We start from the raw sequence: 16,438 nt of genomic DNA, 5'->3' as shown, positions 1-16,438 counted from the left end.
TAATTGACCCGTCCGATTTGATGGGGGTGACGATTGGCGTCTCCCACTTTGCGTGGTCGACTGGCACCAAAACCCCCTGATTTATGAGCTTGTCCAGCTCCTTATCAATTTTTGGTTTTAGGGCAAAAGGGGCTCTCCTCGCCTTAAGCCTAATGGGGGCTACCTGGGGTCTAAGTTGAAGGAAATAGGGGTCCCCTTGTACTTGCCCAGGCAGTCCTTGAAGACATCTTCGAACTCGTTAAAGAGAATGTCTTTCAAATTGCAGTCACTTCTGTAGATGCCAGTCACTCCCATGCCCAGGGCACGAAACCAGTCTAGTCCCAACAGACTGGGCAGAGTTCCTTCGACGATCGTGATGGGCAGGGTCTTTTTGTGAGGGCCGTACTCGACTCGGACGGAGGTGGTCCTCGAACAGGGATGCGATTCCCTGGTAGTCGTGCACTCGTAGCCGCTGTGCTTGCAGATGGCGCTCATGACGGACGGCAGCGACTTCGCCAGGGTGTCCCAGGACATGATGGTGATCGCTGATCCCGTGTCCACTTCAAGCCTGCACCGTACTCCCTCGATCTTGGGCTTTGTGAAAATCTTCTTTTCCACTTTGGTTGAGGCGCGGCCTATAATGACAGTCGTTTGGTTAGACTTCGCGCCTTTCTTGTTTGAACCAATCGCGGGCCGCCTTTCCGGTTCCGCTTTGATTGGCCGATTTGAATTTTCGGAAGGTTGGGCCGCCTGCAAACCTGAGCTAAGTGTCCTTTCTTCCCACACCGCCGGCATGTTGCGTCTTTAAACCTGCAGCGTTGGCGCTGATGTTGCCCTCCGCAGCTTCCGCACTCACGGTCCTCAGTGTCGCGTTTCTCGGTCCGCAGACCCTTCCTCATCTCGCCTCACCTTCGGATTCGGACTGAATCTCCTCCTGGTGTACTGGCGTTGGCTTTGCGCCGCCTTGGATTGAAGAGGCTTTTGCAGAGTCTCTGCTGCTTTAGTAGACATTTCGTGTGCTCTGGCCTCGTCCAGAGCGGTGGCTAGTGTCAGGTTGCTCCTGGCTAGCAGTCGTCGCCGTAGGCGGATGTCCTTGACCCCTCGGATGAGTTGCTCGAGTAGCACTTCGTCTAAGTCTCGGTATCCCCAGTCCTTGGGCGCTCTTCTTAAAGCGGCCATGTAGTCACCGATGGACTCGCCCTCCATCTGTCTACGTTCTCCGAATTCAAACCGCTGCACGTATTTGGACGGCGTCGGTGCGAAATGGTTCTTCAGCAAAGTCTGCAGAGTCGGCCATGATACCGATTGTATCGGCGTTGGCTCTGCCAGGGCTTCCGCAATCTCGATTACCTCCGGCCCGCAATGGCTTAGGAAGTAAGCCCGCTTGCGGTTATCAGGGATCCCCTGTAGTTCGTTGGCTTCTAGAAAGCTTTCGAAACGGGTCATATATGTTCCCCATTTCTCCTTGCCCGGGTTGTACGGTGCGGGTGGCGTGTTTGCCATTTCCGCGTTTCTGCCCTGAGTTTGCTGGGTTCGGGACTAGCGTGCTTCAGCTCGGTTCTGGTTCTCCTTAGCCTCGAAATCCCACCCTCGTCGCCAATGTTATGTTCGGGAAGTAACGAGGCTGGAGACCAGGGTAGTGACAACAGCTCTTTAATATAGGGTGAACCCAGCAACAGGCTGGGGCAAAAACCTCTCCTTTTATACAGTTCTGCTGGAGGCTTCGTCCAATCAGCAACGTGCTGATTTCCCGCTCAAATATTTAAAGGCACAACTGTTAATACATAACATATTGGAAGATGCTTATCATGTCTCCTCTGGTCCTTCTCTTCCCTAGACTAGCCAGGCCCAGTTCCTGCAACCGTTCTTTGTATGTTTTAGCCTCCAGTCCCCTAATCCTCCTGGTTGCTCTTCTCTGCACTCTGTCTAGAGTTTCAACATCTATTTTGTAGTGTGGCAACCAAAACTGGATACAGTACTCTAGGTGTGGTCTTACTAAGGCTTTATAGAGTGGTATTAGTACCTCATCTGATCTTGATTGTATCCCTCTGTTGATGCAGTTTAGGATTGCCTTGGCTTTTTTGGCTACTGTAGGACTCCCTTGTAACCTTGCTTGATCCATCCACAGGATTTATGCAGTTTAACAGAGTTGGAAGGGACCTTGCAGGTCATCTAGTCCCACCCCCCAGCCAAGCAGGGGACCCTACACCATTTCTGACAGAAATGTCTCTTCTCGAAAGCCTCCAGTGATGAAGCTCCCATAACTTCCGAAGGCAACTTCTGTTCCATCAACTGATTGCTCTCACTGTCAGGAAATTCCTCCTTATTTCCAAGTTGAATCTCTCCTTGGTCAGTTTCCATCCATTATTCCTTGTCTGGCCTTCGGGTGCTTTGGAAACTAGCTTGGCCCTCTCCTCTCTGTGGCAGCCCCTCAAATATTGGAACAACTGCTATCCTGTCTCCCTTGGTCCTTCTCTTCACTAGACTAGCCAGGCCCAGTTCCTGCAACCGTTCTTCATTTGTTTTAGACTCCAGTCCCCTCATCATCCTGGTTGCTCTTCTCTGCACTCTTTCAACATCTTTTTGATAGTGTGGGGACCAAAACTGGATGCAATACTCTAGGTATGGTCTTACCCAGTGGTGGGATTCAAGTAATTTAACAACTGGTTTTCTACCCTAATGATTTCTTCCAACAACCAGTTTGCCAAACTGCTCAGACAGTTAACAACCGGTTCTCCCAAAGTGGTGCGAACTGGCTGAATCCCACAACTGGTCTTACCAAGGCTTTATAGAGTGGTATCAGTATCTCCCTTGATCTTGATCGTATCCCTCTGTTAAAGCAACAATAGGATTGCATTGGCTTTTTTGGGCTGCTGTAGGACTGCCTGTAACCTTGCTTGATCCATCCACGGGATGCTGGCCAAGTAACACCTGATGCCTTGGGGCGGGGCGGGGATAGGTGCGGAAAAAGTCGCATTAATCGGAAAAGGCGCTTCCCAAGAAGGCGAAACCGAAAATAAAAGCCCCGAGCTTCGCTCCAGCTTTCTAGAAGGGGTGGTGGTGGGAGGGAAATTAAGGGGTGTGCATAAGAGCACAAAAGTGCCTACCGTTCCTGTCCTATTGTTCCCTTTATTATATCAAATTAATATAGCTAATGCATATTCTTTACTTTTATATATATATATATAGGTCTTTGGTTGTTCGGGTTTTCTCCCGTGTAAAATTGGAATGTCTTGGCAACGTTTCGACAAAGTCTCATTCGTCATCTTCAGGCTTCAGCTTCGTGCTTTTGGGAGCAATGTGTGATCGCAGCTGTTTCTTCCTCTAGCAGTTAAAAGGAAGAAACAGCTGCGATCACACATTGCTCCCAGAAGCACCCTCTGGAACGAACTCCCCCCAGGACTTCGTCAACTTCCGGACCTCCGAACCTTCTGTCGTGAGCTTAAAACACATTTATTCATTTGCGCAGGACTGGACTAGATTTTAAATTTAGGTTGATTTTAATTGGTTTTAGTATTTATATCATTTTTAATTAATTTGGCTTTAGAATAAGTTTTTTAATTGTGATCTTAATTTGTATTTATATGTTTTTATTTGCCTGTGAACCGCCCTGAGTCCCTTGGGAGATAGGGCGGTATACAAATTTGATTAAATAATAATAATAATAATAAATAATAAGATGAATGAGAGATACGAGATTTTCTTAGCGAAAACAACCAAAGACCTATATATATATATATATATATATATATATATATATATATATATATATATATATGTAGGTCTTTGGTTATTCGGGTTTTCTCCAGAAATTGGAAGTGTCTTGGCAACGTTTCGACAAAGTCTCATTCATCTTCAGGCTTCAGCTTCGTGCTTCTGGGAGCAAATATATATATATATATATATATATATATATTCTTCATCATATGTGTTTTACTTTTGACAATGTTTATGTATACTAAATATTTATGTTTATGTATACTAAATATTTATGTTTATGTATACTAAATATTTATGTTTATGTATACTAAATATTTATGTTTATGTATACTAAATATTTATGTTTATGTATACTAAATATTTATGTTTATGTATACTAAATATTTATGTTTATGTATACTAAATATTTATGTTTATGTATACTAAATATTTATGTTTATGTATACTAAATATTTATGTTTATGTATACTAAATATTTATGTTTATGTATACTAAATATTTATGTTTATGTATACTAAATATTTATGTTTATGTAAAATCTAAAAATCTAAATAATAAATACTGTTATGACAAAATTAAATTTAAAAAAAATCCCATTCCTCCCCCGCCCCCTCCTCTTTTCCCGAGTTTACTTTCCCCCCCCCCTTTTTTTAAGGTCTCCACCTTGGCCCCGCCCCTTTACCGCTCGGCTGGGGCTTTCCCGTTCCAAGAAGTCTGACCTCATCGGGGGAGGCTCGTCCAATCAGGAAGCAGCAGCCGGCCCAGCAGGGGGAATTCCAAAGAGCGATCGGCCCCCCCCTCTCCCCTCCCTTTCGGGACCGAAAAAAAAAGAGAGAGAGAAACTTTTTTTCTGTCTTCTCTCTCTAACTTTCTTTTCATTTCATTTTTTTTTTTTTGGAAAAGAAAGAGAAGGGAAACGTAGAAAAGGGGGAGGCGTGGAGCGGCGGGTGGGGTGGGGGGAACCCGCCGGGGGATGCATGAATAACCTGCCTGGACCGAACCGGCGGAAAGGAGCGAAAGGAGTCCGAGCGAAAAGCAGCCGGAGCCGGGGGATGGATGCTGGCTTCTTCTCTAGGTAGGCGGAGGAGAGAGAGAGAGAGAGAAAGTGGCCGGAGAGGGTGGCCGGAGCTGGCCTTAAGTAGTTAGGGCCTCGCTGGCTCCTCCGGGCTGGGCAGCGGGCCGAGGGGTCCATAGCGAACCCTGCATTTTTGGTCCCCGGTCTTCTCCTGCCTGCGAAAATTGCAAGCGGCGGACAAAATTCTCCCACGACGGCAAGGGAGAGAGCGAGGTAACAGTTGGGGGTGACAGTAGCGGAGGTGGAAGGGACCTTGGAGGTCATCTAGTCCAGGGGTCTCCAACTTCGGCCACTTGAAGACTTGTGGACTTCAACTCCCAGAATTCCTCAGCCAGCTTTGCTGGCTGAGGGATTCTGGGAGTTGAAGTCCACAAGTCTTAAAGGGACCAAGGTTGGAGACCCCTGGATTAGATGACCTCCAAGCTTTGCTGGCTGAGGGATTCTGGGAGTTGAAGTCCACAAGTCTTAAAGGGACCAAGGTTGGAGACCCCTGGATTAGATGACCTCCAAGCTTTGCTGGCTGAGGGATTCTGGGAGTTGAAGTCCACAAGTCTTAAAGGGACCAAGGTTGGAGACCCCTGGATTAGATGACCTCCAAGCTTTGCTGGCTGAGGGATTCTGGGGGTTGAAGTCCACAAGTCTTCAAGTGGCCAAGGTTGGAGACCCCTGGATTAGATGACCTCCAAGCTTTGCTGGCTGAGGGATTCTGGGAGGATTTCAACTCCCAGAATTCCTCAGCCAGCTTTGCTGGCTGAGGGATTCTGGGGGTTGAAACCCACAAGTCTTCAAGTGGCCAAGGTTGGAGACCCCTGATCTTAGTCCAGGGAGTTCTCCAACCTTGATCACTTTAAACCTGGCGGACTTCAACTCCCAGAATTCCCCAGCCAGCAAGGAAATCTGATAGCTTTGCTGGCTGAGGGATTCTGGGAGTTGAAGTCCACAAGTCTTCAAGTGGCCAAGGTTGGAGACCCCTGCTCTTAGTCCAGGGAGTTCTCCAACCTTGGTCACTTTAAACCTGGCGGATTTCAACTCCCAGAATTCCCCAGCCAGCAAGGAGTTGGAAATCTGACAGCTTTGCTGGCTGAGGGATTCTGGGAGTTGAAGTCCACAAGTCTTCAAGTGGCCAAGGTTGGAGACCCCTGCTCTTAGTCCAGGGAGTTCTCCAACCTTGGTCACTTTAAACCAGGCGGATTTCAACTCCCAGAATTCCCCAGCCAGCAAGGAATTGGAAATCTGACAGCTTTGGTGGCTGGGGAATTCTGGGAGTTGAAGTCCACAAGCCTTCAAGTGGCCAAGGTTGGAGACCCCTGATCTTAATCCAGGGAGTTCTCCAACCTTGGTTACTTTAAACCTGGCGGATTTCAACTCCCAGAATTCCCCAGCCAGCAAGGAGTTGGAAATCTGACAGCTTTGCTGGCTGAGGGATTCTGGGAGTTGAAGTCCACAAGTCTTCAAGTGGCCAAGGTTGGAGACCCCTGATTTCTAGTCCAACCCCCTGCTCACGCAAGAGACCTGTACTAAGGGATTCGAACCGCCTGAACTGCCGACCTAGTCCTCGACTTACAACGGTTCGTTTACAGACTGTCCGAAGTGATCAAAAGGGACCGTTTTTCACACTTACAGCCGTTTGCGGCGTTGCAGCGTGCCCCCCCCACACTGGTCAGGGGATCCAAATTCAGATGCGGGAAGGGGGGAGGGGGGGCTGGTTTGTATTTAGGGTCGTTGCAGGTTTGTAGTTTTAGGGACCTGTTTCTCTCCTAAATATATTTTTATATATTATTTATATTGTGTTTAACAGGCTGTAAATCCTGAGGGAGTTGTTACAGTGGACAATCTATACACAAATAATAAAAAATGCAAGCATTTTGGGCTGTGGGTTTGCGCCAACTCCAGTTAATGGGCTTTTAATGAGTGTTAATGAAAAAGCAATTCATATCGTCAGCAAAGTCATTCCCTCTACCTCAAATACAAACCAAAGATGACAAAATATATAGAAGGCCAAAATGTGTTTGAAATGTGTATCACCACAATTGAGGCCACAATTTTGGTTGCTAAGGGAAGACGTTTCTTAAGTGACTTACGCCCCCCCGTTCTGCAACCTTTCTTGCCACAAGTTGCTTAGTGAATTAATGCGGTTGTGAAATTAGAGGCACGGTTGTTAAGTGAAACCAGCTCGTCAGAGGTTGACTTTGCTAGTCGGAAGGTCGCAAAAGGGGATCGTGTGCGTGACCCCGGGATAGGTCAACGGTCTTCACTATGTGGCCAAGCGTCCAAAATTGGACAACAGGACCGTGGAGAAGCTGCGATGGTCATAAGTGTGAAAAACGACCAGGCTACATTTTTCCGTGCTGTTGTAACTTTGAATGGTCAGTAAGTGAATGGTTACTAAGTCGAGGACTAGCTGCTCTGCAGGTGGACTGCATAGTATGAGTGAAAGGAAGGAGGAGGGAAGCCACCGCAGTACGAACAAAGCTTGGCATTTTTATGTGCATTGCCCATAAAAAGCCTTTGGCCTCTGGCCTTTTAAAAAAAATTATATTATTTCCTGCAAATCCAGCCTGCTTCGATGCTTGCAAGCGTCCTTAATCTTTCATTTTTACTACTACTACTAATAATAACAGAGTTGGAAGGGACCTTGGAGGCCTTCTAGTCCAACCCCCTGCCCAGGCAGGAAACCCTACACCATTTCAGACAAATGGCTATCCAACATTTCCTTAAAAATTACCAGTGTTGGAGCATTCACAACTTCTGAAGGCAAGTCGTTCCACTGATTAATTGTTCTAACTGTCAGGAAATTTCTCCTTAGTTCTAAGTTGCTTCTCTCCTTGATTAGTTTCCACCCATTGCTTCTTGTCCTGCCTTCAGGGGCTTTGGAAAATAGTTTGACTCCCTCTTCTTTGTGGCAACCCCTGAGATATTGGAAGACTGCTATCATGTCTCCCCCAGTCCTTCTTTTTATTAAACTAGACATACCCAGTTCCTGCAATCGTTCTTCATATGTTTTAGCCTCCAGTCCCCTAATCATCTTTGTTGCTCTTCTCTGCACTCTTTCTAGAGTCTCAGCATCTTTTTTACATCGTGGCGACCAAAACTGGATGCAATATTCCAAGTGTGGCCTTACCAAGGCCTTATAAAGTGGTATTAACACTTTTTTTTATTTTTATTTATAATTACATTTCTATACCGCACCATCTCCCGAAGGACTCAGGGCGGTGTACAGCCAATATTAAAATACATATACAAATATAATATAAATACAATAAATAATACTATTTAAAACAATTAAAAACAAATATTTAGTGGCCGAATCACTAAAACTTCACGTGATTCTCTCCCTCTGTTTATGCAGCCCAGAACTGCTTTTTTGGCAGCTGCTGCACACGGCTGGCTCATATCTAAATGGTTGTCCACTAGGACTCCAAGATCCCTCTCACCTACTGTGCAGGTAGTCCCTGACTTATGACCGCAACCGAGCTCAAAATGTCTGCTGCTAAGCGAGCCGCTAGTTCAGTGAGTTTTGCCTCGTTTTACGACCACGGTTGCTAAGCGAATCATTGTGCTTGTTCAATTAGCCACCCGGTTGTTAAGGGAATCTGGCTTCCTCCCCATTGACTTTGCTGGTCAGAAGGTCATCAAAGGGGATCACGTGACCCCAGGACACTGCGACCGTCGTAAATACGAACCAGTTGCCCAACATGCAAATGTAAATGAGCACGGGGATGCCACAACGGTCGTAAGTGTGAAAAACGGACATAAATCACTTTTCTTCCGTGCCCTTGCAACTTTGAATGGTCACTAAACAAACCGTTGTAAGTCGAGGACTTCCTGTACTTACAGCAGCTTACAACCATCTGTTTAGTGAGCCTTAGAAGTTACAAGTGCATTGAGAAAAAAAAGTAACATATGACTGGTCCTCACACTTATGACCATTGCAGCATCCCCATGGTCATAACTAAAATTTGGGCACTTAGCAATCGGCTTGTATTTACGACGGCTGCGGGGTCAGGTGATTAACCATTTGTTTCCAATGAGCAAAGTTGAGGAGCATTAGGTATTTTTTCCCCAAGTTTTTTATTTTATATTATTTATACAAATCAATGCATGAATAGTGTGATGCCTGGGCATCATACATTTTGATACAGGCATAATATTATTATTAGGGTTATTACATTTCATTTTCTTTGTTTCATATTGTTTAAACATACCCTATGACTATCATTAAGTGTTAAATTTGTACCCTATGACATTAAGTGTTGTAACTTGTATTCTATTCCACTCCATTCCATATTTTCTCCTATTCTATTCTATTCTATTCTATTCTATTTTCTATTTTCTGTATTCTATTCTCTATTTTCTATTTTCTATTTTCTATTCTATTCTATTCTATTCTATTCTCTATTTTCTATATTCTATTCTCTATTTTCTTCTATTCTATTCTATTCTATTCTCTATTTTCTATATTCTATTCTCTATTTTCTTCTATTCTATTCTATTCTATTCTCTATTTTCTATATTCTATTCTCTATTTTCTATTCTATTCTATTCTATTTTTTCTATATTCTATTCTCTTTATTCTATTCTCTATTCTCTATTTTCTATTCTATTCTATTCTATTCTATTCTATTCTCTATTTTCTATATTCTATTCTATTCTATTCTATTCTATTCTATTCTATTCTATTCTATTCTATTCTCTATTTTCTATATTCTATATTCTATTCTCTATTTTCTATTCTATTCTATTCTATTCTATTCTATTCTATTCTATTCTATTCTATTCTATTCTTACCACCCTTCAATTTTTAAACCTCCCTCTTATTATTACATATATCTTGTTATATTAATATATTTATACTATTATTCCCCTCTTATTTCTGTCTCTATTTTGACTGTTTTTTCCATGTCATCATAAAATTCAAAGACGTTTCTTTTCTATCTTCCATCTTTCACCTGCTTTGTTATTCATATTTCCCTTATTTAGAAACTCTTCACCTCTGTTGATATTAAAGTTTCATCCTTCGTTCTTTCACTGTTCTGTGTTTCAATGTACACTTCTAGTACCAATCACAATTGTTTAAATGCATAGGGTAAATCTATTCAGGTTCTTTCCAATCATCCAATCCAAGCAGTAGGCATTTTCAACGCCCTGAATTATTTTATAGAAGTAATAAGAGGGGTGATATAAATGAATAAATAGATGACAAAGGTCTCATTTTGGCGCAGGCTGTTGGATGAATCTCCAGCGGGTCACGCAAAGGCAGAAAGTTGGTTTCAAATAAACTCTGGCTAACTATCGGAGAAAGCTTGCCAAAGGTGACATTCACCTGTAGGTAATTGATGCCTGATTTATTTGGGGGAATCCCAGATTGCAAGATTGAATTGTCTGGAGCAGGGGTGTCAAACTCAATTAAATTGAGGGCCGCATCAGGATTGTGTTTGGCTTCAGGGGTGGAGGGAGGTTGGCGTGGCCAGCTTGACGTCATTCGTGTTGGAGTGGTGGGGGGAGGGAGGGGTGTACCTGTGGTGGCCAAGGGCTAAGGCACAATTTCCCTGAGACCCTCCTTCACTCTCATTATAATCTCCTTCCTTCCTTCACCTCACCTATCTACCTACATACGTGACTTCCTCCTTCCTTCCTTCCTTCCTTCCTTCCTTCTTTCCTTTCTTCCTTCCTTCCTTCCTTCCCCTCACCTATCTACCTACATACGTGACTTCCTCCTTCCTTCCTTCCTTCCTTCCTTCCTTCCTTCCTTCCTTCCTTCCTTCCTTCCTTCCTTCCTTCCTTCTCCTCACCTATCTACCTACATACGTGACTTCTTCCTCTTTTCCTTCTTCCTTCCTTCTCCTTCCTTCTTCCTTCTTCCTTCTTCCTTCCTTCTTCCTCTCCTCCTCTTCTCCTTCCTTCCTTCCTTCCTTCTCCTCACCTATCTACCTACATATCTGACTTCCTTCTTCCCTCTCTCCCTCCCTCTTCTCCTTCCTTCCTTCCTTCCTTCCCCTCACCTATCTACCTACATACTTGACTTCCTTCTTCCCTCCCTCCCTGTTCTCCTTCCTTCCTTCCTGGCTAGGTGGCTCAGTGGCTAAGACACTGAGCTTGTAGTTCAGAAAGGTGGGCAGTTCGGGTGGTTCGAATCCCTAGTATAGGTCTCCTGCGTGAGCAGGGGGTTGGACTGGATGACCTCCAAGGCCACCTCCCAACCCTGTTAATGTTATCTGTTCCTTTCTTCCCTCCCTCTTCATTCTTTCTTCTTCCTTCCTTCCTTCCCCTCTTTCCTTCTTTTTCCTTCCTTGCTCTCTTCCCATCTTTTTCTTTTTCTTTCCTCTTTTCCTGTCCCTTCCTGCGTGCTCAGATGCAGAAAGGGGAAACATTTCTCCTTCTGTTTTGTTTTGAGTTTGTTCTGATAGCCCTCTGACAGCGAAAACAGAACCTGTGTGTGTGTGTGTGGGCCACGCTTGGCCATCCCCAGGCCCCCGTTTTCAGCCACGGGACCCCCTGCCTTGAGTTTGATACCCCTGGCCTGGAGGATAGGATAAACTCCTGCAGCATCTTGCTCTGTTTTATTCTGATTTTTTTTCCTGTTTTTTTTTCTTTTTAACAGGACCCCTGCTTGCCGCTTCTAGCTTGCCCACAATGCAGCCCACCAGGGAGACGTCGGGTAAGGATTTTCAGCATCCTGCATTACGGTGGTCCTCGACTTACGACCCCAATTGAGCCTCACATTTCTCTTGCTACGTGCAAACGTTTCAGCGAATGTTGGCCCATTTTACAACCTTCCTGGCCACAGTTATTCAGTCAACCACTGCAGTTTTTAAGTGAGTGACACGTTTGTTAAGTGAATCTGGCTTCCCCGCTGACGCTGTTCGTCCGACGGTCACAAAAAATTTTCATTATCACTTTGAACGGTTACTAAACGGAATTGCTGTCAAGTCGAGGACTACCTGTATTCAAATCTGGTTCAAAGGCTGAGCGAAACGAGAAGCTGATGTGGATGTTTGAAAACAAAAGGAATATATAGTATATAGAAATATACAATATTTCTCCTTTTTTCTTTTGCAGATGAACTAGGTAAGCACTTGGGGGTTGTAGAGGGGTGCTGCCAGTGACAGGTAAGTAGATATTTGTCACCTAATTGAGTCATTATTTTAAGGTTTGAAGCAGGGGTGAAATTTACTTAGCTTCCTTACCGGTTTGGAAGTGCATGCGCCGCACAGAAGGTAAAAAACACATTACTTCCTGGTTAAAACCAGGAAGTAATGACACCAAGGCGGGTGAGCGGAGCTTTGCTCCGCCATCGCTACCGGATCGCCGAACCACCGGCCACAATCGCTACCGGATTGCGCGATCCGGTCCGATCCGGAACTATTTCACCCCGGTTTAAGGCTCTAATTTTTCTCTCTCCTCTTATTCTGCATCTCCATCAAAGTGCTGGCTGAGATCCTTCATCTAAATAAGAAAAAACAGAGGGGCCTCTGGTGGCTCAGCAGACTAAGTCGGTCTGTTATTAACACAGCTGCTTGCAATTACTGCAAGTTCAAGTCCCACCAGGCCCAAGGTTGACTCAGCCTTCCATCCTTTATAAGGTAGGTAAAATGAGGACCCAGATTGTTGGGGGCAATAAAAGTTGACTTTGTATATAATATACAAATTGATGAAGACTATTGTTTAACACAGTGTAAGCCGCCCTGAGTCTTCGGAGAAGGGCGGGATATAAATGCAAATAAAAAAACAAACAAAAAAACAAACAAACCAGAATTACCATCATCTGATCATGTCTTTTTAAATATATATATATATATATTTAAATATATATATATATATTCAATATTCAATATATATATATATTCAAACCCCTCCAATCCATACATACAGCAGACAGACACCCACTATGAAGATGTAGCACGACCACAAACACGAAGCCAAACAACAGCAATGCAGCTCACCAGCTCAAATCCCCCTGCAACTCAGACTAATCTGAGCACAACCAAGTCAAACAGGACACACCCCAGCCAATCAGAGATATATATATATATATATATATATATATATATATATATATATATATATATATATATATATATATATATATATATATATATATATATATATATATGTTTATTTATACATTTTCTCTTTACATATATCAGTGTTTTGTGAACAGCGTATTGTCTGGATCGATTTGCTTACATAATAGTCCTTTTCCAGTTCCTACTCCTGTTTCCCCTAAAATAAGACCGCCCCTGATAATAAGCCCAATGGGGCTTTTGAGTGCATGTGCCAAAATAACCCCCCTCCTGAAAATAAGCCCTCCCCAAAAATATTTAATTGCATGTGCAGCAAGTCCCCGCCATTTCCTCTGACTAGGGTTAGGGAGACAGAGCTGGAAATCACGTAAGATGACAAGAGGAGCCCTGTCTTGCTCCACACCCTCCAAAATAATAAGACCTCCTCGAAAATAAGGCCAAGCGCTTATTTCGCGGTTCAAAAAAATATAAGACAGGGTCTTATTTTCGGGCAAACACGATAATTTCTACCTCTGTTATCCAACCATTGATAAAACAAGGCCCATGTTTGAAAGTATTCTGTATCTTCTTTTTCTTTTATCTTTAATGTCAATCTGTCAATTTCTGCACAGTCTAGTTTTTTTCTTTTTTTAAATTGCAGCTTCTTCTGTAGGTGTTCCTTCATTTTTCCAGTTTGGTGGTTTCCTTGCAGATGTTTCATGACCCAAGTAGGTAACGTCATCAATGCTAGGTGATGATGATAGCCCTGATGAGGTTACCTAGTTGGGTCATGAAACGTCTGCAAGAAAACCACCCAGCTCAGAGAGCACCAAAAGACCCCACAGTTCAGGAAAATTTGGTTAAAGAAGCTATGGGGGCTGGATGTGACCTCCACTAAACTATCATCTGGAGTTTTTTTGTTTGTTTAGCAAGTTGTCTGATCTTGATGCTCGTGGTGTTCAAACTGTTCTGACCTAGGCTTCCCCTTGTCCGGACAAAACTCCCTTTTATTTAATTTACAGCGAATTCCTCTCCAGCAAAGTCTTTCCTCTCCCACAGTCTTTCAAGATAGCTCACAATTACTTTTATCAGGCTTGGAGAGTGGCCAGGTTGATATCTTTCAGACGCCTGCAATACTTGGCAAGAATGCAGGAATGAACTAATTGTCTCTTGCAAACTCCCCTCCCCTTTCGCTCCTCTTTTATTCCCTCTGGGAGGGGCCATTCATTGTCCACCTGTGGCCTTACTCCTGAGTCGACCCTTGTTCTTTAGCTGTTCCCTGCGCCTGGCAACTCTGTGTATGAGCACACTGGGAACAGGCTCCAGCTGTTTGTCTGCCTCACTGATGTCTGACTCCGAAGGCAGCTGATAACTGGCATACGGCCCTGGCTCCCTCTCTGCCTCCGATGCAGAGCCCTCATCAGAGCCTTCCCCAGACTCCAGGACCGGCCCAAGTTCCTCCCCAACCTCGTCACTGTCTGAATCTGCTGCCAGATCCGCTGGCTGCTGGTGGACTACAAAACAAGCCGTGATTGAGGAGGAGTCGGCTAATTGCAGCTTAGCTGACAAAGCAGAGCTTGGATGAACGAGTTGGTTGCAACCGCTGGCCTTTCTCTTCCTCGTTTTCTAGCAATCATCGATGAGCTGATTAAAGAAGACGGTTTTGGTGAGGACCCAGGATCCGCCCGGGTGTCGTTGAACGGCCCCCCCAAGTTGATTCCCAGGAGCACCGACTTCACCCCGCCGGGGGAGATGCCGAGAGCTGGAAGGATGAGCCTTTTGCACAACGGGCTGGAGACTTACGGGGTCTTGGGATCCCCTGTCCCGGGTTCACCCCAGGATTCCTTCCCCCAACAGCTGTCCCAGACCCTCAATAACTTGTCCTTGCGGCCCCAGCTGGTCCCAAGAAGGCTGCTGCCCTCCAGCCGGGATTTGGATGCTCCTTGGACAGCTCCTGGCCCTTCGGGGAGCTCCACGGTGGCCCCAGAGCCTCTGGATGACGCCATGCGGGAGCCCCCCAAGCTGGTGATCGTAGAGCAGCCGAAACAACGAGGGATGCGCTTCCGGTATCAGTGCGAAGGACGGTCAGCCGGGAGCATTTTGGGAGAAGGGAGCAGCGAGACCAACAAAACGTTGCCCACCATTGAGGTGAGCGGCCGTGGGCAGGGGGGTGGAGTTAAAGGGGAAGTCCCGCCCACATGGGGAGGGGCAAAGACAGGAGAAGCCAGGAAAGGGCTATAATCCAGGTGTGCCTTCCAGGTGTTGGGATAAGGTGGATCACAAGCTGACTTTTTCTCCCGGGACTGATAGATAAAAAGAGAAAAGAACCAGAACGTGCTGATTTTATAAACTATAACTGCCGTGAGATTATTGTACGCAGAGATGGAAAGATTTGGCGGTACAGGTAGTCCTCAACTTATGACTGCAACGGAGCCCAAACTTTCTGTGGCTAAGCAAGGCCAGGGAGAAGCAAGTTTTGCCTCATTTTACGAGCTTATTTTTGGTTAAGCGAATCCCTGCCGCTGTTACGTCAATCACAGAGTCGTTAAGCGAATCGGGCTCCCCCCGCCTTCCCCATTGAATTTGCTTGTCGGAAGCTGGCTGGGAAGGTAACGAATGCCGACCCCCCAGGACCCTGCAACCGGCATAAGTACATGCCAGTTGCCAAGTGCCTGAATTTTGATCATGTGACTGTAGGGAAGCTGCAATGATCGGAAGTGCGAAAACCAGAAGTGACATTTTTCAGTGCTCTTCTAACTTTGAACAGTCGCTAAACGAACGGTTGTAAGTCGAGGACTGTCTCTACTGCCCAATGGAGGAATGGTTGGTAAAGAATGGAATGGAGTAGAACAGAACAGAACAGAACAGAACAGAACAGAACAGAACAGAACAGAATAGAGAATGGAATGAAAATAGAATAGAATAGAATAGAATAGAATAGAATAGAATAGAATAGAATAGAGAATGGAATGAAAATAGAATAGAATAGAATAGAATAGAGTAGAGAATGGAATGGAATGAAAATAGAATAGAATAGAATAAAATAGAACAGAATAGAATAGAGAATGGAATGAAAATAGAAGAGAAGAGAAGAGAAGAGAGGAGAAGAGAAGAGTTGAGTTGAGTTGGAAGGGACCTTGGAGGTCTTCTAGTCCAACCCCCTTCTCAAGCAGGAAACCCTTTACCATTTCAGGCACATGGTTGTCCAATCTCTTCTTTAAAATGTTGGCGCACCCACAGCTTCTGGAGGCATGTAGTTCCACTGATGAATTGTCCCAACTGTCAGGAAACTTCTCCTTAGTTCTAAGTTGCTTCTCTCCTTGATTAGTTTCCACCCATTGCTTCTTGTTCTACCCTCAGGTGCTTTGGAGAATAGTTTGACTCCGTCTTCTTTGTGACAGCCCCTCAAATATCAGAACACCGCTATCATGTCTCCCCTAGTCCTTCTTTTCACTAAATCCAATTCCAGCAACCGTTCATCGTACGTTTTAGCCTCCAATCCCTTCATCATCTTGGTTGCTCTTCTCTGCACTCTTTCTAGAGTCTCCGCACCCTTTTTTACATCGTGGCGACCAAAGCTGGACGTTGTATTTCCAAGTGTGATGGATTTTGCAGAGAGGGTAGTTTGGGGATAGTCCTGACCATATTTTTTTTTTGGGGG

The 16,438-nt window shown here is 44.8% G+C and overlaps 1 protein-coding gene across 5 annotated transcripts in view; it reads left to right on the top strand.

Annotated features, from left to right (window-relative positions):
- The first annotated feature begins 4,639 nt into the window (after positions 1–4,639).
- Positions 4,640–16,438, top strand: part of RELB (RELB proto-oncogene, NF-kB subunit) — a 139,169-nt gene continuing 127,370 nt past the window's right edge. For 2 of the 5 annotated variants that reach the window (XR_009156581.1, XM_058195564.1), the window contains exon 1: positions 12,946–14,925. Coding sequence is in view for 4 of the 5 variants with exons in the window: in XM_058195564.1 (XP_058051547.1) it covers positions 14,359–14,925 (567 nt within the window). In the remaining variant the exon portion in view is untranslated. Of the gene's footprint in view, positions 4,988–9,996; positions 10,104–11,375; positions 11,433–11,833; positions 11,884–12,945; positions 14,926–16,438 lie in introns of those variants that run through there. The other 3 variants (XM_058195567.1, XM_058195565.1, XM_058195566.1) reach the window with 3 other exon arrangements.

Source organism: Ahaetulla prasina, chromosome 10 (genome assembly GCF_028640845.1).
Source record: "Ahaetulla prasina isolate Xishuangbanna chromosome 10, ASM2864084v1, whole genome shotgun sequence".
In the NCBI taxonomy this organism is placed as follows: domain Eukaryota; kingdom Metazoa; phylum Chordata; class Lepidosauria; order Squamata; family Colubridae; genus Ahaetulla; species Ahaetulla prasina.
Note: the sequence above shows the minus strand (reverse complement) of the source record. Positions and strands in the feature narration are given on the sequence as shown.